General features: G+C 37.5%; 2 protein-coding genes and 1 long non-coding RNA gene across 5 annotated transcripts in view; 2 read left to right on the top strand and 1 right to left on the bottom strand.

Annotated features, from left to right (window-relative positions):
* csgalnact1a (chondroitin sulfate N-acetylgalactosaminyltransferase 1a) overlaps positions 1–12,266 on the bottom strand; it is a 42,608-nt gene extending 30,342 nt beyond the window's left edge. The window contains exon 1 of one of the 2 annotated variants that reach the window (XM_082156892.1): positions 11,603–12,266. The gene's annotated coding sequence lies outside the window, so the exon portion shown is untranslated. The remainder of the gene's footprint in view (positions 1–11,602) is intronic. The other variant, XM_082156893.1, reaches the window with a different exon arrangement.
* Positions 807–5,981, top strand: LOC309488640. The gene is made up of 2 exons (XR_014202227.1): positions 807–2,433; positions 2,837–5,981. It is a non-coding gene; the product is annotated as an uncharacterized lncRNA (long non-coding RNA).
* A 2,995-nt stretch (positions 12,267–15,261) lies between the features above and the next one.
* hvcn1 (hydrogen voltage-gated channel 1) lies at positions 15,262–20,411 on the top strand. 2 transcript variants are annotated; one of them, XM_082158389.1, is made up of 6 exons: positions 15,262–15,415; positions 16,695–16,902; positions 17,005–17,109; positions 17,239–17,470; positions 17,990–18,102; positions 19,877–20,411. In XM_082158389.1, exons 2-6 carry the CDS (start codon positions 16,723–16,725, stop codon positions 19,931–19,933), a joined length of 687 nt encoding a protein of 228 aa, XP_082014515.1. In that variant the 5' UTR covers positions 15,262–15,415; positions 16,695–16,722; the 3' UTR covers positions 19,934–20,411. The 2 variants fall into 2 exon arrangements, with proteins under 2 accessions (XP_082014515.1, XP_082014516.1); XM_082158390.1 differs by having other exon boundaries at positions 15,279–15,415; positions 16,675–16,902.
* The last annotated feature ends 219 nt before the right edge of the window (positions 20,412–20,630 follow it).

Below are 20,630 nucleotides of genomic sequence, written 5' to 3'. Positions count from 1 at the left end.
TGTCACTGATGTGTGAAAATAAGAGATGTGTGTTAAAAGCAGTCTTATGGGAACACACCTGACAACTCACACGGGGGAAGAACAGCCGCACTGTAAGTTGAGCAAACATACACGAAAGGCAGAGCATTCATAGACATACACACGTGCATATGCCCACAGTCACAAACACATGTGTATCTGTGATCACGGGAACACACAGGAACACTGTGTTAGCAAGTTGGAAAGCTGTGGTGGTAAAAGATACAACGTGAAAAAAAGGGTGTAAAGAGATGTAGGAATCTCTGAATATGTGTGAGTGCTTGTGTGTTTGTGTGTGCTGACTCACCACACAATTAGCTCTTTATAGGTTAGTGGGAGGCTTGATTTAATGAAAGGATTAGTTATGTTAGTGGTGAATACTGGACTGTATCAAGGGGAGTTGGACACAGACCAGCACTGAGGAGGGGGATGTCTATTTATCTGAGACTGGCACTCAAATATGAACCCACTCAATTATTAAAACACTCCATCCAACCATCAATTCACTCACTCACCTATTTATACAATAAGTCATGCATTCATTCACTTACACCTTCATTCACTTACTGATTCTCCCAATACACTCATTCACTTACTGATTCACTCATTATTTTACTCATGGTCTAGTTAATGTAATCTCTTTTCTTTATTTTACTCACTCACACAAACACAAACTCACTCACACACACTCACTCACTCACACACACACTCTCTCTGTCACACACGCACTCTCTGTCACACACGCACTCTCTGTCACACACGCACTCTGTCACACACGCACTCTCAGCCACACACGCACTCTCTTACTCACTAACACACTCACTCACTCTAAGTGCAGTGAAAAGGAGTTGAGACATTTTTATTTAGTTTAATTAGTCCCAGCTGTTGTATTTGTACGACTGTTTGTGGCTATTGAGTGCACAAGATGCAACAGTTACAAGGCTGACTCATTCAATCAATCAATTATTCATTCATTCTTTCACTTACTGACTGATTCATTTAATGATGTACTCACTCATTCTTACACTTACTGACTGATTCATTCAATCACTTATTCCTTCATTCTTACACTAACTGACTGATTCATTCAATCACTTATTGGTTCACACTAACAATGTTTAACCTGTGCACAACCACTGTCAGTATTATATATGATTATAATGGGTTGTATTGGCCTTTGATACGTCCAGCCACTCGTATCTGGTGTAGGGTGCCATTCATAAACCTTTTCATTTATTCACTCACTCGTATAATTGACAGACTCATTCACCCACTCACCTTTAAATTCTTTACTAATTTACACTTAATTATTCACTCCCAATTACTAATTTAATTATTCACTCATCATCACTCTTACATCAGGATTTCCTTTTTTGATATTGAACCTATTTGATATTGTATACAACAGCAAAGAGAAGTCAGTTGCTGTATAATTCAGCTGTATAATTCAGCAACTGAATCTCTCTCACGGTGGTGACATAAGATGACAAATCTTTTCTTTCTCCTCGTCTCATTTAGGAGCTCACACATGAGTGGTGCAAAAGACGCCTCACACCATGTTGTGCTGTTCCAGCTCACTCGTACGGCGGCCAGGACGAGCACAGCACGAGTCTGCCAGCAATTCATTCTCCCCGCTGTGCCAATGCCACACAACACCAGAGCCAAGACCACGGACCAAACACACGGCTGAACAGCTCTGAGGAAAGTTAGGAGGGGCTTGACAACCTCAAACAAATGAGAAAGGGACACTTCAATATTCCCTTCTGAAAAAGAGTGTTGTTTTAATAGATGTGATTTGCCATTTTGCTATAACAACAGCTTGTTCTTTAAATGTTGGCCTACTCTGTGGTCAAACTTTATCATCCCTGTTGGAAAGTCCAGCTGTGTTTTGGAACATGCTAACTGGTATAAGCTGGTCATTTACTGGTTGCCCAGCCAACATGTTCTAATAAACCAGCCTGAACTCCTTGAGCTAGTACGACCAAAATGTTGTTTGTTTGGTTGCTGGTCTAAGATGATCTACCAGCTCTTAAACGCCAAATACCTTGTTCCAAAATACAGCAACCAGCTTATAAGCTGCTTTCCTAGCAGAAATAAATTAGACATATGTTTATGTGGTGTTTTTAATATGCTTTAAGACAAACCATGTGCAAATTGATAAGCCAACACCATTGCTGAGTATTTTCTCCTTAAAACTGCAGTGAACCAAAGACAGTCTCAAAAACACGGTTTGAAATTGCTGGCGTTTGTGACGTCACAAACTACCTAGTAACCAATCATGTCAACGTGTGATCGTCAAAGAGTGGATCTCTGAGCTGCTGTGAGTGAGTGGAGGCGGGGCTCATTTGCATATTCATAGAACCATGTATACTAAATGAGGCAAGGGTGTAGAGTTACATTCAAGCTATATTAAAGGTGGTATCAGTGATTTCAGGCCCAAAAATATTTTTATCACATTCATCTAATCTTTCCTAACGATCCGCTAGCTGCCCGCCCCATAAGCATGCCGTCAAAAAACCGCGTCTCTGTAGGCAGCCTAGGCTCTGAGATCTGCACACAAAAACAAATGGTTTAGCCAAACACTCAAAACCAAAACAAATAGTGTTCCAACCAATCACCGACAGGGGGAGGGTGCTGTGAGGTTTTGAGCCAGCTTTTTCTTCAGCTCTGACTTCGCGTGCAGCCGTGCACGAGCACAAAACCTCACAGCACCCTCCTCCTGTCGGTGATTGGTTGGAAACCAATCTTTCGTTAGGAAAGATTAGATGAATGTGATAAAAATATTTTTGGGCCTGAAATCACTGATACCACCTTTAAGGCATGAAAAAAAAATTCAAGGAAACGTTTAAGTATGTAATTTCAGTGATTAAAGATTAGTTTTAAGGCATAAAATGACTGACTACAGGTGGCACTTTCAGTTTTAAAAAAAACACTACATGCACAAAATTTTGCGGCAATGCTGTTAATGCCTTCTGTTTCAGGTCACTATTTTCTTACAACTTCCTCAAAGATCTTAATCAGTGTAAAAGCTCTAGCGCGTCTATGAGTATCGTCTGGTTTGAGAACCAAGCGCATTTACATTAGTTCAATTACTTTCACAAGCCTTCAACTGCAGAGTCAGCTGCAGTTATACTATCTGGCTGTGGTGTGCAGTCAGGAAATGGTGTGTTTTTTTCCTCATTTTGCAATTTTCATTTTCACAGGCTTCTGCTGACCCTTGCGCCTGACTGCAGTAAGAGCCTTACACAGAGAGGACTTAAAACACAGAGACATTTTGCATGCCTGTGTATTAAAGCGTACAATTATTTTAATACACCACTTATATGTTCCTGAATTATAATTAATTTTAAGATTTTTGGGATACCTAAACTGTGCAAATATCACAATAAAAAAATATATTAAAAAAAGCCTTGTTAAAACAATTAAATTCTTGATATTTTAACAAACCACTTAGCAAAGTCATGTGGTGCAACCAATATGTGAAAACATGCAGGAAATTACGTCATAGAGAGAGAGCCTCATGATTGTGGGTGCATCTGAAATCGCATACTTCCCTGTAGGCAAACAAACTGTATGTGACAAAAGTGTTATGTTCAAATTCACAGTACTCAAAAAACAAAAGAGTAGGCAAAAAGTTCCCGGATGAACTACTTCTTCCAGCGAGATTCTGAAGTGTGCATAAGATGGACACTTTACTATCCCATGAGGCCACGGGAGAGGATTTTATGAATTGCAGTGAAGCGACACAACTGACGCTGGTAAGTCACATGATGACGATAACATGGCGGATGTATTACATTCATACTACACACGTTCATACTATATAGAACATACTTTAAGCGGTCGCGAAGTACGCACTTATTCAAAATAAGTACCTACTCAAGTGAGTAAGCGATTTCGGACGCAGCCTCTGTCTCAGGATCAACGTCTTTTAAAATAACAGATTTGTCCTTTTTATGACAAGGAAAAGTTAGATCAAAAGGTGAACGTGTCATGTGGTTTAACCAGAAAGGAATTATATATATTAATTAATTCACAATATCTGTTAACATACTTTTTACCTTGAAAAATATATTTAAAAGCTCTTTTGACTCTTTTTAATGACTTAGATGTATACACTCACAGGTTGTGTAAGGAAAAGGTGTTAAGACAAATACATTCTTTTTTTACTTGATGGTTGTGCCAGATGACACCAAATTTAAACTTTTTTGAAAATGGTATAAAAACAGTTTCCCAATACCATATGAAACCAACATAAATAGAAATAGTCCATTTCTAGGAACTTGACAGGTGTGACGTCCTTTTAAAATATTTTTTCTGAGCATCAACTACACCAACTGCACTACTTTTCTGGCATGACAGCCTAAAAATGAATTTTACTGCCAGACAGGGGATGTAAAGAGATAGACAGAGAAGGAAATAAAGAGAACCCCTCAACATCACTCTGTATGCAGCGACTTTGCTCTTAATTAAACTACTTCCTGTGTCCACAGGGCACGGGTGTCCGACATGGGCTTCCTGTTGGTCCCTCATTAAATTAGACAGCACCAGCTGCATGTCCATTTCCCTGTGTAAGTACAGCTCCCATCATCAAAGACAAGCCTGACGCACACACGAAAAAGGCAAGGAGGAACATAAAAGAGCTTCGCATTTTTCTTCATAAATGAATGATCTAAAATCCTGATCCACGACTTTCCTTTAAACTGTCAATGCTTATATAAATAATAGATGCTTCGGGTTGTGTAACCGAGCAATGCTGCAGAATCACAACGACTGGAATAAAATATTTTATTGGAAATCTATTCTACACCCAGCGCCTGTTGTTTTTGAAAGAAGCACATCAGCACCACTGAAAGAAGACATCAGCATTCCCTTGAGGGTTGCAGAGATGTCTTTGAAGAGGAACTGTCTGAACCAGCTAATTTACCAAGGTGGGGTATCCAGATTGAGAAAAAGAGAGTCCACGGACACACAAGCCAAGTCAAGTCCTGGTGTTTCACTGCTGCATTAGAGGGAGGACACCAGAGAAAGCAATTCCAGGTGTTGCTCATGTTCCTTTCATGGAAAACAAGGGGGAAGAGAGGCCCCGCTGAAAAACACACAAGGTCACCAGCGCAAGGTATGTTTAGCATGCTGGGACCAGCATGGGATGCTGGTTGCTGGTGGACCAGATTTAAACAGTGTGGACCAACATGAATATGTGATGGTTGGTACCGGATTTAAAGGGGACGGAAAGAAGTTAATCGTGGAAAACCAGGGAATGTGTGAGCTTTAGAGAAACAGAGCAGAAGAGAGAGAGAGAGAGAGAGAAAGGCCTCTTTGATGTCCTTCTGGGCCTCAGGTGATTCTCATTCCCCTTAATTAAGTTGAATATCTTCGTGTGCGAGCCAGATCATACCTATCACATGGCCTGCTTTTAAAATCAACATAAAACAGTGTTCACAAGCCATTTTATGTCTGTTTGCGACACATTTCTCAGTGAAACAGGATGTTCACTGAGGATGTAGGGTGGGACTTGATTTTATCAGGAATTTATATTTATTTCATATTTATATTGGCTTGTGCCAATATTTAAACTGTGAAATGGCTAACACTTAATTTAGTATTTAAAGTGATATATTAGCTTGGCAACATGCTTATTCCAAACTACTGAAATCAGTTTCAGGCGAGTCTCAGCATATTTATATTTCCTCCTAAGAGACCACATTTTCACTTAGAATTCTTATAATTAAAAATAGATCTAATTAAGACTTTTACCCAGAATGTTTGTGTTATGATTTTTATAGTTATTAGAATGTGTCCACATTGCTGACAAGTTTACCTGTTGTAGCTTTTCCACATTTGTCTGCATGAAATAGACGCCAAGACAATGAAAATGTGTCACCAGAAAAGTGCTAAATAAATGTCACTGTTTCATTGATTTTGGCCCTCCAAAACTATTTCAGCTAAAACTGAAAATTAATCATTTTTTTTGCTGTTTCAGCCAAATATTCAAGCCTGCCAAAATTCCAGTGCAACACTTATTAGTCACAAATTAAATGATTAAAATAGTTTTAATCAAGGATCTAATTTATACTGTTTTATCCAATATATGTGCCTTATGTATTTTTATATTAGAGTATTGCTAGCTTAGCAACATGCTAATGCCAAACTATTGAAATGAACTGTGAGTCAAGTCTGTTCTGCGTGATACTAGGAAGTTTATGAGTTGGGAATTTGTAAATATGATGACAAGTGTGTTCAAGTCACTTTTGTCGGATGGCAATGTACCTTTTCTACAAAAAATACAGTAATATTTTTTGGTTCTACTTCTACAAAATGGTAAATAAAGAAATGCACACCAGGTGTGAGTTTTTGCTTAATGTAATTTAAAATACTACTGTAATTGTACAATACTGTCAGATTTTGTTTATGCAACTTAAATGTAATTTACAGACACTAAATCCATTCATATTTTTCTTTTACATGCTCCCAAGTCCCAACTCGAGGTTCAAAGAAAATCCAGAGTTTCCCACTCATAATTACCACTTTATGGTGGCATTCATGTTCATTTAGCTTGAAAATACAATATTTCAGACATGATCGCACCATTAGTTGGAGGAAAGCGGTTGGTGAAGTCAACGGAAAAGTCATTTTAAAGGAGAAGAAAGTTATATTTTAAGATTATGAAGACAAAAAAAGAAAAAATGTATTTGGAAAAACATGCACTATTTAATCATTCACAATAACATTTGGACATCAATTAGAAATGCAAATAGACTGAATTTTGATTTAATGTTAGCTTAAACACAAATAGGCCCCTTCATACACAACCACCATTCATACTCCTCCTGAAACCAACATACAACAAAACACATCTCAAATTATGTCAGCACTTTAAAAACACACCAGTCTCTAATTACGACAAAATATCTGCACCTCCTTCAACTTGAGGTTTCCGACATCCAGCAGCCTCTTAATTCAAAGCCACTTCATATTTACGGTCAACCTCAGCCCCCCAAAAAAAAAGAACAATACGCCTTCAGAACTCACAGAAAAGGAAAATTAGAGGACACTTGTCTTCATTCAATGCAGTCTTAGAAGGACAACATTTATGTCTCTGTCATTCAGACCTCCCTTCCAAACAAGCCACAAGCATTTTTATACAGTATATAATTCATTGTGATATACATAACCAATTTGTTTCAAACAGCAGATTTGATTGGGTGTATGGAAGAATGAATCCTAAAAAAGAAAAAAACATATTTTAATGTCTAGAATGAGTACTGACAGATCATGGTTTACCATGAAGCCACTAGCCACATGTTTCCCACATTTCAGCCACAATTGAAGGACACTTGTTCATAAAAATGTTCTCAACCCTGAAATCTTTATAAAACACAAATATGCTCTTGAACAGAGCAGCGAGAACAGAAAATCCTGCCTATTTGTACAACAAGTGGCTCTTAATTCAGCCAGAAGAGAGATCCAGCAATGCATCAGCCTAGCACTATAAGAATCTGATCTGGAATTTACAATATAACACCGGCTGTGTTTACAGATACATACTGTACACCTTATGCAAATGTTCAATGTATTGAATACTCGTATGGCCAAAATGTGCTGTATATGAGATCACTGTGAAAAATACTGTATCCCATAATGCACTGCTCTTGACTTGACCTTCTATTGCCAGCATGGTGAATGAATGCAACTAAAATCATTTTACCTACTTTCTTGAGTCACTATTTGATAGGATTGCAAAAAGTTAAGACCAGCTTGGATTATTATGCAAATTAACCTTTCAGTACGCAAAGACATTTTCTACACTAACTTGATCTACACTTGCAGAATTAAAGGGATAGTTCACTCAAAAGAAAATTATCTGCATTTTTTAGTTTGATACAATGGTAAATGGGGTCCAATGTTGTATGGTTCCAAACATTCTTATATCTTTGTTTATGTTCCACAAAAGAAAGAAAGTAATACAGTTTCAAAACAACATGAAGGTCAGTACATGATGGCATAATTTAAATTTTTGGGAGAACTATCACTTTAAATGTTGCAAATACCATCTGAACTATTGCATATTGTTGAAAATGGTTAATGCACTGTGCAATTTCAAACACAGCCTAATTAAATCACATGATATTGAATAACTCAAAATCAAAAACTGCACAAAGGCTTTCACATTAATAGACTATGAATGCAAGCTAAATATAATATTTAGTCGCAATGCAGTGCAACGCGTCAACTTGATTTTTAATTTTCCTTCTCTTTAATAAAGCTTTGTGGCATGTCTCAATTGGTCAACTGCTTCTTTCAGCCCAAAACAGCAGGACCGCTCATTGCTATAGAGATCACATAATTGAGGACACCTAGTCACCATAGCAATCTCCTCAACAGGTTGGCAGGGCTATAGTGACAGCTTTTTAAGCATGAGACGGACACCAGATTCGTCTTCTGGAAGCAAGAGAGAAACCTACAACATACTGGCTTTGGGACTCAAAGAATTGACCATGAAGAGCAAAAAGACTCCCAGTAATTGCAGATAAATATGATGGAGCATTCCATGAAATAATTTAACTAAAAGGTGCTCTAAGCGATGTCACGTGTTTTTTAGGCTGAAACATTTTTTGTCACATACAGCTAACATCTCCTCACTATACACATTGGGAACACACTGTAAAAAAATTGCGGTCTCTGTAGACAGCCCAGGCTCCACAAACAGCAACAAAAACAAACTGGCCCAGCCTGGACCACGAAACATAACAAACAGTGTTCCAGCCAATAACCGACAAGAATGATTTGGGGGTGGGGGTTAGTGCGCGTGCACATGAAGGGGGGTGTGGGGAGTGGAGGAGAGAAAAGCATGAAGAGGGAAGTTAGCTAGAGGAGAGATGTCCTAACAACGACTAACGTTAGAATTATATTCTCTTGAATTTTGATATGGCCGACACACGACAAAAGAGACGACGTTCCGATCAACAAATAGCAAAGAAGAGGGAAAAAGGAGAAGGAACGTGCGAAATCCCAAATTCACATTGGAAAAGCCTGTTTCAGGAAGCACGGAAGGGAGGGTGACGGGATGAGGAGGAGGGAGGGTCAAGGGTCGAGCTAGCCTCCGTTTTGTTTGAGAATACTTCGAACGTCAACAAGATATGACATCACCCAACATCGCTTAGAGCACCTTTAAAGGGACAATTCACCCCAAAATTAAAATTCTGTCACCATTCGCTCACCTCATGTCATTCCAAACCTGAACTTTTTTTCTGAGGAACAACAAAGAATATATGCTGAAGAATGTTTTTGTCCATTAAATGATTGGGGTCCAAAACATCATTGAATGGATCCCATTGCTATTGTATGAACAAAAAGTCAGGTGAACGGTCCCTTAAAAAGTGTGCAATTGCTGCGACATCAAATAGGGCCGCAAAACTCTACCTGTTCTCCATTGTTTATGATAAACAGGCAGTTCTGCTTCAAACTCACGCTACTGGACTCAGTCTTGTTTTGGTGGTGCCAGCGGTGCAGAAATCACACTTTCACCTTCAGTCTCCATTAAGATTAGAAGATTTAGATAAGCCTTTGAATTTGCATGCCAGTATTGTCAGGGAATTAGCAGTGATTTGTTTCAGTGCCGCATAATGTATAATAAACACCTACAGACTGCTGCAAACACTCCAGATATTCCAAACCCAGGATAGCACAGGAAATTAATATTAATAAGCTTGAATGTGTGTGTGTTTGTGTGTGAGAGAGAGAGAGAAAAAGAAAGCGGGCATTAGTGTGAGGATTTTTTTTTTCATATATAATCAGAGAGACAAAGTTTAATAAGACATTATAAAAAAAAAAAAAAAAAACTCACCGGTATGGGAAACTAAGTGGGGACTGAGATTAAAATGGAGTTTTGATTTAAAGCTGCCATTGAATGTTCAAATGAGTTTGATGTCTAGACGTGCAACAGCGCTCTATTAAGAATGAAATGACTATTTAACTAATGCTACATCCTATGCTTTGAGCAATACCCATCATTCTGTTAGTGCAGAGGAAGTAGATTCAGTTTGGCAGACGGCCCAACAGTTAAAAAGTAAAACGGTGTTTATCTGAAGGAATTCATTGTAAGTTTTGTAAATGTTTTAGGTTGCATTTCCTTTTTCAGATCAAATGACTGTTTGATCCTGATTTAACCTGCAACTGGAATGAGGAACGCCTGTGTACTTCTTATTAGTGTGTTAAAAATCATTGTTATTTTATCAGTATGTGTGGCATAAAAGGCACTTAGTAACATCACTTTCCTTGTACATACACTACAGTTCAAAAGTTTGAGGTCAGTGAGATGTTTTTTTTAATGAAATTAATCATTTTATTCAGCAAGAATGCATTAAATTGATCAAAAGTGACAGTAAATACATAATTTATCGAAGCATTTCCTTTTCGAACAAATCTTGAACTTTTTCACCAAAGACCCTAGAAAAAATTTTAGCACGGTTTCCACGAAAATATTAAGCATGCAGCACAACTGCTTTCAACATTGATGATAATAAGAAATGTTTCTTGAGCATCAAATCAAATATTAGAAGGATTTCTGAAGGATCATGTGACACTGAAGACTGGAGTAATGATGCTGAAAATTCAGCTTTGATCACAGGAATTGTTTTTATTATAACAGAAAACAGTTATTTTAAATTGTCATAATATTTCACAATATTGCCAAAATTCTAACATGCTTTATCACATACAGCCTTGGTGAGCATTTAAGAGACTCCTTTCAAAAAATATTAAAAAAAAAAATCTTACCAACCCCAAACGTTTGAACAATAGTGTATTTTTCACTTAGATAAGTTTCTGAAGTGACCGTTCAAATCTTCCTTCTAACAGGACTCAGATAACTCCCCTGAACAAACTGACTCCTCTACAAGTGCACATATTTGGAATTCAGATTCTGTACATACAATGACTTGGCTATACACTTTTGAACATTTCCACTAGTATTGCCCCACAAGAAAGATACAGTTCATTTAACACACTATTGATCCTATAGTGGAACATGTTGACGTACTATATAGGGTAAGACGTCTCAATGGAGCCTGCCATTAAACAGCCTTACTGCAAAATTAAAACCGTAGACTAAGACATTTATAAACCAGCTAACAAGTAAAATATAACATTAACAAAATATTAAATGACCAACAAATACTGTAATAAAATAAATTGAACAAAGTTTTTAAAAAATGACTTTTTTTATTGTGTTGACTTGCAGCTATTACAAAAATAGGAAGATAGCATAATGTAATTTTAGCTTTGGGGAATAGAATTAGATCCCTAATTTAGGATGCTTTAATAAACCAACTAGGTGTTTGAAACCAACATACAAAACCACTGTTAGAAAACCAATCATTTGTTTAATTGGACTTTATAGACTCGACTGTCCTATACAGATCTTGAGACAACTTCCTCACGTGATAACTAGCCCTAGCGCTTTCATAAACCGTTCAATAACTGTTCCAAACAGTAGTTAAGAATGACAGAAATTGTTATTATAAGGACCTCCAGCAATGCTTCGAGTCTGCATCTGTTGCTGAGTGTGATGAATATGGCTTACCAACACACCAGAGAAGATGAGCAGTCACTCACAGCGTGTCTCATGGACCAGAGTCCTCCAGAACAGCGCGCTGTGTGCTGGAACAGCGTGCGGTGGAGAGTGAGAGGAGAAACGGCCAACCAGTGAGTGTGTGTGTGTGTGTGTGTGTGTTTCTCTCTCTCTCTCTCTCTCTCTCTCTCTGCCGGCGAAACCGGATCCTCCGGTCCAGTCACACCCCACCCCAGCAGCCCAGAGCTGCTCCCGCCTCCAGCGCGCGCATAAAGGGTGCGTTGTGTTACCTGCAGCCGAGTCCGACACACTCCTGACGCCCCGCACGCTTCTCTCAGTCTCTGGGAGGAGAAACTTATTTATCTGCAGCATTTATTCCGTCGAGCGGCAGTTTCTTCTCTTAAGCTCCATCAGTATATTCATTTTCTGCCCTGCACTCTTTTAATGTCCCTGTTTAATAAGTAAAAGCAAATAGTCCACGCGCAATTTAAGCCAAATCACTCGCGCGAGAGCGCTGCTGTACTGAATATCAGACGTTGTCACAACCTTGCAGATATTAACTATATTTGATGTTTTATAGAACAGTTCTATAAAAATAAGTAACCTGCTATAGCCTGATTAAATTATAAAATGGACGAATTAGTTGGTATTTCTCTTCTACATAATCGAAAAGCTCAAAAGCGCCAATCTTTGCACGTCTCCAAGAAAGCCGGAGATTAATATCTTACCCTCATGTTCTTTTTTTTTCCCCTTTTCTTTTTTTTTTTTGTCTTCAGCTCTTTGTTAACTCTTCTTTTCTCATTTGTATTCTGATAACATTGAACATATTGTTAATGTAATAAACACGTCAACATGTTTTGCAAGAAGAAAAAAACAGCCGGACTGGAGCAGCGTATATGAGTGGAGCGGATTTACGCACTTACTATAAGTGCCGAATTTACATGGTGGAAATCCAATCATTTCTATAGGAATCCATCCGATTTGGGAATTTTGCGTGAAGGTGAAAGATTCCCGAACACAGGTCCTGGGGACCCACAGCTCTGCACAGTTTTATATGTCTCCCTCATTTAACACACCTGATTCAGATCATCAGCTCGTTAGGAAAGAGCTCTATGAACTGAACTGGGTGTGTCAGATAAAGGAGACATATTAAATGTGCAGAGCTGTGAGTGAGTCCCCAGGAAATAATGGAAAATTCTCTCATAATTTACTCACCCAGACAACATCAGCTTCACAGAGTAGGCTACTGACAGTTAAACGGAAGTGATGTTTAAAACATCAGCATTTTTCTCACACAGACCTTTTATTTAGAAGACACTATTGACTCATCTACTGTGGTAGAATGGGTTACCCTTATGTTCACTTAGTGTGGTTTTTGAAGTGTCGACTTGAGGGACCCATCCACTTCCATTATATGAACTCGCAGAGATGGAATAGGCCTGTTTTTCTAAAAGTTTCCATTTGTGTTTCACAGGAGAAAGAAAGTCATACATCTTGGACGGGATAAGGCTGAGTAAATGTGAGAGAATTTTCCATTTTTGGGTGGAGTATATCCCTTTAAGAGAGTTCAGCAATAATGAATAGGATGCCCCCAAAATGATTCGGTTATTAATTATTAAATTATTCAAGCGTCCTTGTTTTATAACTTACTAAAAAAAAACAAAAAAAAAACAGAGTTCAACACAGTTACAGATTCACTGAGTTCGGGTCTCTGGACTGGTCTGTATGCACCCCATTCATACTGGGTAACAGTTGAAGCTATTCATCCCATATGTTGAGGTCTATTTTAGGGTTTTACCCTGTTTAGATCAAGTTCGATGGTAGTGCTTTTTTGGACTAAACTGTAGTCTATATTTTCTAGTTTGCAGTAAAATGTGTATGACCTTTGTAAATGCTACACTGATTAAACTGGAAACAATGTGTAGAATTTTTTTACAGTCTATGGTAGAACAGCAATGAAAAGTTTGTTCATTCGCTTTTTCTCTAGCTAAACAGCGCCTCCTACTGGCCAGCAGAAGTGACACAGCAGGACACTTTGGAGCAAAATGCTACCTTTTTATGTTCACAAAGTGCTTGACGATCCAAAAATATCTTTATATTCAATATTGATGGAACAACACAACGCAACAATGATTAAAAATCATTTAAATGTTGCTCAGTGTGAGGCAAAAGTCCCCCGTTTAGTGATTAACTAAACAAAAGATAAACCAAATTTGCCATAATCCTTAAACACTTTCATCCTTAAACTTCTACATGCCATCCATAAACTTTTAAGATAGATGTACTGAGATATACTGATGGGAGCTTCTGCCCTTTCAGTTTGAACATTACTTGATTGACATTTTTGTCACACACCCTGTAATATACCACCAACAAACAACATATATATTGTATTTCCAATTGGTCATTGGGGTGTACAAATCAACGGCACAAACCATTTCACATTCTTGAGAAAGGGAACTCCGACTGAAGCTGAATAAAATGTTGACAGGCTGTAAAGGATTTCAAAGGTCGACCACAGAATTGGCTAATGTGTGTTACTGATCTCCAGCCAGTGTGTTTGCTACAAAATGTGAGATATGGGAGCTGTGGCATTTTCAGAGGGGGACACTGGTTACTTCATTCATTCAGTTAGTAACTTGGTAACAAGCATGCTTACACACAGAGAAGCACAGCGCAGTTTAGCCTGAATGAAACTTACAGTTTTGGGCCCCATTGACTTTTATGTTATGGGTAAAAAACACTGAGCCTTTTAAAAAACATTTTCTTTGTTTTCAATGGCGAAAAAATTATTTAACACGAATTTGGATGTTTTAAAGGTTAAAAAGTTGAAAAGTCAGATAGCCTAGACAGATAGATAGACAGATAGATGGAACGACAGACAGACAAATAGACAGACAGATAGATAGACAGACAGACAGATAGATAGACAGACAGATAGAAAAACAGACAGATAGACAAACTATCTATCTGTCTATCATCTGTCTATCTATCTGTCTGTCTATCTGTCGTTCAATCTATCTGTCTGTCTATTTGTCTGTCTGTCGTTCCATCTATCTGTCTATCTATCTGTCTGTCTATCTGTCGTTCAATCTATCTGTCTGTCTATTTGTCTGTCTGTCGTTCCATCTATCTGACTATTTGTCTGTCGTTCAGTCTGTCTGTCTGTCTATTTGTATCTGTCGCTCTATCTATCTATCTATCTATCTATCTATCTATCTATCTATCTGTCTGTCTGTCTGTCTGTTTGTCCAATTCAATCTGTTTGTCTGTCTATCTGTCATTCAATCTTTTTTGTCAATGTTTTAAAGGTTAAAAAGTTGAAAAGTCAGATAGCAGACAGATAGATAGATAAATAGAAAAACAGACAGATAGACACACTTATCAGTCTGTTTTTCTGTATAGCGGCTATAGCCTATATATATCGGTCTGTCTGTCTGTCTGTCTGTCGTTCTATCTATCTATCTATCTATCTATCTATCTATCTATCTATCTATCTGTCTGTCTGTCTGTCTATCTTGGCTATCTGACTGTTCAACTTTTTAACCTTTAAAACATCCAAATTCGTGTTAAATTATAAATGTCAACGTTTCAGTAGGCTACTTCATAAAGCCAGTGCCACAGTTCTTGGGTCTCGTGCATATCCCTATAATGTGGTCAAGGATTTGGGAAATGTCACTTCCTTCAGACTGCATCCTGTGCAGAGGATCACGTTCATGTTGCAGAGGCGGAGTTTAGGGTCAAAGTTTTTCACAGAATTCGGATTGTTGCTCCTGAAAAAATGCTGCGTTAGCCGTTAGCAACATTGTTCCAGCAACAAAACTGGTAAATATTATTATTATTATTAGCACTGTAACCTTTCTCTCTTTTTGAACTGTGCCCGAATTAAATAGTCTGACTGTCTGAATAATCTGAAAAATTTTAATGACACTGTCTCCTTCAGCTGAAATCAAAAATTAAAATGACCAGATAAGTCAAATGTCTTACATTTAATTGTTGTCACTCGTAAACATTGCACGTGTAAAATTCGTTGACTTTAAATGTTCAAATGTCACAGGAAATCACGAGTTAAGCTCAAGTCACGGATGAAAAGTGAGTGTTTCATGATGCATGTCGGCTCTGCTTAATAGACAGAAAAATACTGTCATTTTATTTAGTCAGAAATACTGCACTTTTGTTATAAATTGTTTTGAAATGTCTCTTAAAATAAGACATCTGTTGAAGATTTCTGTAGATGTGGCATGCAAAACCTTTCTTCAAACTTAAGATTTGAATAGCCTACTGAAACGCCATTTAAAGTGGCGATAACATGTAGGCTATTGAACTACTGTTATTTATGCATAGAATAGGCTATTTTAGATCTGATTAACGTTTGCCTCTTAATTAAAAAAAAAAAAATGATTCAGTCATCCAAACTAATTTCAGAATCATCAAAATTTTATGTAATTGCTAGTAGGCAACATACAATGAAACCACTATCTAAAATGTATGATTGATTATATTAGCTTTTTCTGCATGTTACCGTTCACAATTTGCTATTTCATTCATTGCTTTATATTTAATACTGTTTTAATGTTGCTTAAAATTGCGCCTTGAATGGATATGACAACAATTAGCCTTGCTAGTATAGTGTTTTTTTGTACAGTGTATGTTTTTTGTATAGTGTTAAGAGTTTATGCAGTTGACTTAACTTATAAAAAGCGAGGAAACCAGTTGCTTTAAAATGATTAAGTATGCGTAATTGAAAAAAAAAGTTATGTGAACTTGACAATTCCACATAACCAATTTTTTTCAATTACACATGAAGTGTATTTACTTTATAATTTTAAGGCAACGTTTCCTCACTTTTTAAAGGTAAGTCGATCACTTTTTACATTGTATTTATTTATTTTTAAAAATTGTGAACAAGATTGTGCCCACATAAACTGACTTTAAAATAATTACTTGAGTAAAAGTGAGACAACTAGCCTTGGTCTCACCTTTGGTTCAAGCCATCTTCATGATGAAATTTCTTTACAATTAAAAAAAATCACAAATCTGAATACTGAATATATAAATCAGATTCATTGATTCTGATGCTCAAGGTGCTGTTCCGTTTGTGTAGCGTTCAACTCATGTGACCCCTGAGGAAAATGTCCCGTTATTTGAAGCATTTCACAGCGGTGGGCGATGAGCAAAGCACCGCCGGACAGTGGCATGAAGAGGAACCACATGATGCCAGTGAAGACATCGAGCTTGCCACAGGGCAGCACTTGGACCAGGTCAGCTTCAGGGACTCCCTACGCCGCCTCTACAGAACAGAGAGGTTTCAGGTAAACGATCACACTCTTGATATGTATATGAATATTTATATACATAGATATATTTTTTTTACATCAATGAACATAACTTTGGACTGTTATTTTGTTGATTAGATCGTTGTTGTGTGCTTGGTCGTCTTGGATGCCATTTTCGTTCTATGCGAGCTGCTTATTGACTTGTCTATCATTCAAGCAGATCATCACAGAATCGCCCCACAGGTGAGTGCACTTCAGAAGCCCAGTCAGCACTAAATATGGATGATAATGTCATATTTCAACAGAAATATGAGATGTCAGCAATTATTCTGTAATTATCCACTATCCAATTTATTGCTTTCATCATTCCAGGTATTCCACTATCTCAGCCTCGCCCTTCTCACATTCTTCATGGTGGAGCTGTGTGGAAAAATCTTTGCCTATCGCCTAGAATTCCTCCACCATAAGTTTGAGGTGTTTGATGGGATTGTGGTGGTGGTATCCTTTATCCTGGATATTGTATATATCACGAAGGAAGATGCATTTGATGCCATGGGGCTTCTGATCTTGCTCAGGCTGTGGAGAGTGGCCAGGATCATTAATGGTACGGGAATGATTTTTACCCAGCAATTGAGTGCAACAATAATCACTCACTTTTCAGGTACCCTGGATCTGGATGTGTTTTTCCCATTCATTTTCTTTTTAGGGTACTTAAAGTACTTAAATTCTTTAATAAGGAAATTAATTGTTCATCCTAATAATTGTTGCAAATGTGTAATCAAGTCAAAAACATCAGTAAAATATAAAATTATTGGCATTTAATTAATTAATAAAATAAATATATAAAACTTTTGAAAACATTTGAAAGTCATGAATGTTTCGGTATCTGCTGGAATCAGTGATTATTGTTTCCATGATGCTCACATTATGAGCCTTGGGGTTCACCAAGGTTTCGTACTTGGGCCATTTTACTTAAGTAATTGATTATATGTTTATGTACATAATCACACAAAAAAATCTCTACAGACAAAATGTATAGGTTGTTATACTTCTGGAACCCACTGTTGCACTCTAGTATCTTACATTTTTTTGTGTCTTTTCTTACTTGTTTACTCTCTTATAGGTATCTTGCTGTCGGTGAAAAATCGTGCCCATCACAGAGTTCAGAAACTAAAGGAGATCAATGGAAACCTTGTTCATCAAGTCAATGAACTTCAAGAGCGGAACTCAAAAATGGTGAGTAGCTCTTCTTTAACATTAGTAATGATTAATTGTATTCATAGCCGCGGGAACATATTTTATCAGGGGGGTGCTGGGGGCGGGGCTTGATATTGCGGGGCGGTGCAATGGTAGAGTTTTTTAAAACAAAATCCTTATATTAAACAGCCCAAACAAAAAGATGAACATACAAATGAATGAGTACAGAGTTGTGAGAACGCTCAGAACTCATGATACATTTAAAAAAGCACAGCACACAAATCTGCATATTACCTTATGATACTTACTCAGGAGTGCCGGTGTTGTGCCGAATTTCGACCCCCGCCAAATGATTACCCCCCTAGTATTGGTAGATTTAGGATTAGTTGTGGGGGAGGGGTTAGGATTAGGGGAGGGGTTAGGATTAGGCAATCAGGTACTGACTTCAACGAGGGGGGTAATAATCGCAAGGTCTCGAGGCGCGTTTTAGTTGAACTTATTTTAACTTGAGTGCTGCGTTTTGAGAATGCTGTGTCATGCGCGAGACGTGAGCACAATCAGTTAAACACGAGTAGTGCGTTCACACTGAAAAACAATGGAAAAGTAGCAGAGTGGAATGGTTGACGTTCTGTGTGAACAGCCCCTAATGCCGATGAATGCTTAATTCAATACATCTATATTTAGTTTTTTCACATGCATTAAAGGGTTAGTTCACCCAAAAATGAAAATTCTGTCAGTAATTACTCACCCTCATGTTGTTCCAACCCCGTAAAGACCTTCGTTCATCTTCGGAACACAAATTAAGATATTTTTGATTAAATCTGAGTGCTGTCTCACTCCTCCATAGGCTTCTAAGACACTATCACTTGCTGGCCCAGAAAATGTATTAAAGACATTGTTAATATAGTCCAAGTGACTCCAGTGGCTCAATCTTAAGTTTATAAAGCGACGAGAATACTTTTTGTGCGCAAAAACAAACAAAATTAACGACTTTATTCCACTTTTCCACCTCGAGTCTTTTCACGTAGTGTAATAGCGTAGCGCGTCTGTGTTTGACGTCACCACGTAGGTTCACTATTGGGCGACGCTAGTCATGTGTGTGATACGCGCTACGCTATTACACTACGTGAAAAGACTCGAGGCCCAGAGAGAAGGAAATGAAAAGTGGAATAAAGTCGTTATTTTTGTTTGTTTTTGCACACAAAAAGTATTCTCGTCGCTTTATAAACTTAAGATTGAGCCACTGTAGTCACTTGGACTATATTAACAATGTCTTTAATACATTTTCTGGGCCAGCAAGTTATAGTGTCCATAAGCCTGTGGAGGAGTGAGTCAGCTCTCAGATTTCATCAAAAATATCTTAATTTGTGTTCCGAAGATGAACGAAAGTCTTACGGGGTTGAAACAACATGAGGGTGAGTAATTACTGACAGAATTTTAATTTTTGGGTGAACTAACCCTTTAAATGAGTGTCAAATCAGTTCTGAGATGCTGGTCCTCAACCAGTGTCACGTCACTCACTCCATGCGACATCGGCTAATTGCCTTATGATATATTCATTTCTTTTAGAGTCATACAACCCTATTCGACAACATATAAAATCGAAATAATCTTTAGAGTCATTTTATATGGGTTGAAGGTGTTCTTAAAAAACAGGTTGAAAAACAAAAAGTAATTTAAAAGTCATGTCATCTTAAATTCCAATGTAGTGAAACAGCTGTCGTCAGGGGGTGCTGCAGCACCCTCAGCACCCCTAGTTCCCGCGGCCATGATTGTATTAATTATTAAATTAATTAATTTAATCTTTCAACAGGACGAAGAAAATGCCAGGCTTCGTGTGCTCTTAAAACAGCACAACATTGAGCTTTGAAGCACCAGGGTTATTCATTAAACGCATATCACAACATGAGAATGAGCTCAAGACTAATCATGTCTATTCATTCCACATGAAATGTGAAGAAGGTCATGTTACAGTGATGTTTATTGTCATTCGATCTCTGTCCCCTGGCAGATCTTTAGTGGCACAAATAAGGGTAGATGGTTAATAAAGCCAGTGACCCATGTAGGTCAATAAAAAAATAAAAAACAAACAAACAAAGGAAATATATAAACTGCACAAGGTATATACTGGAAATTTAAACTCAATAGATTGATTGATTTTTTTTTTTTTCTCTGAATGACTATTTTCCAAAATATCATATCCAATATTGCTGTTTTATCTATGAACTGCACTTTCTCTTAACGTTTTTCTCATTCTAATTGTCAATGTGTTTGAGCAACTGAAAGCTATGCAATAAATACTGTTTTGTAAAAAATAAATAAAAACGAAATATTGATTGACCAACATATCTACCTGGTTGATGAAATGGCTTATTAACAGTAGTGGTAGTTCACTAATGTAACAGTTCAAACATTAAACAACAGATTTTACAATGAATAGTGCACATTTTATAGTGAATTTTGAGTAAATATTGTAAAAATGAATGTTCATTTCACTGTGCACACATATCTTTGAATTTAATTGTTTAGACACACATTATATATATATATAAAATATATGTGTTTGT

This window comes from Leuciscus leuciscus (genome assembly GCF_965113295.1).
Source record: "Leuciscus leuciscus genome assembly, chromosome: 24".
Classification (NCBI taxonomy): Eukaryota; Metazoa; Chordata; class Actinopteri; order Cypriniformes; family Leuciscidae; genus Leuciscus; species Leuciscus leuciscus.
The sequence above is the reverse complement of the archived record's forward strand: the minus strand, read 5'-3'. Positions and strand labels throughout refer to the sequence as shown.

Coding starts and splice junctions, on each gene's coding strand:
- hvcn1 (XM_082158389.1), top strand. CDS start 16,723: ATGTCCCGTTATTTGAAGCATTTCACAGCGGTGGGCGATGAGCAAAGC. Junction 17,110..17,238: donor ATCACAGAATCGCCCCACAG/GTGAGTGCACTT, acceptor TCATCATTCCAG/GTATTCCACTATCTCAGCCT. Junction 17,471..17,989: donor AGTGGCCAGGATCATTAATG/GTACGGGAATGA, acceptor ACTCTCTTATAG/GTATCTTGCTGTCGGTGAAA.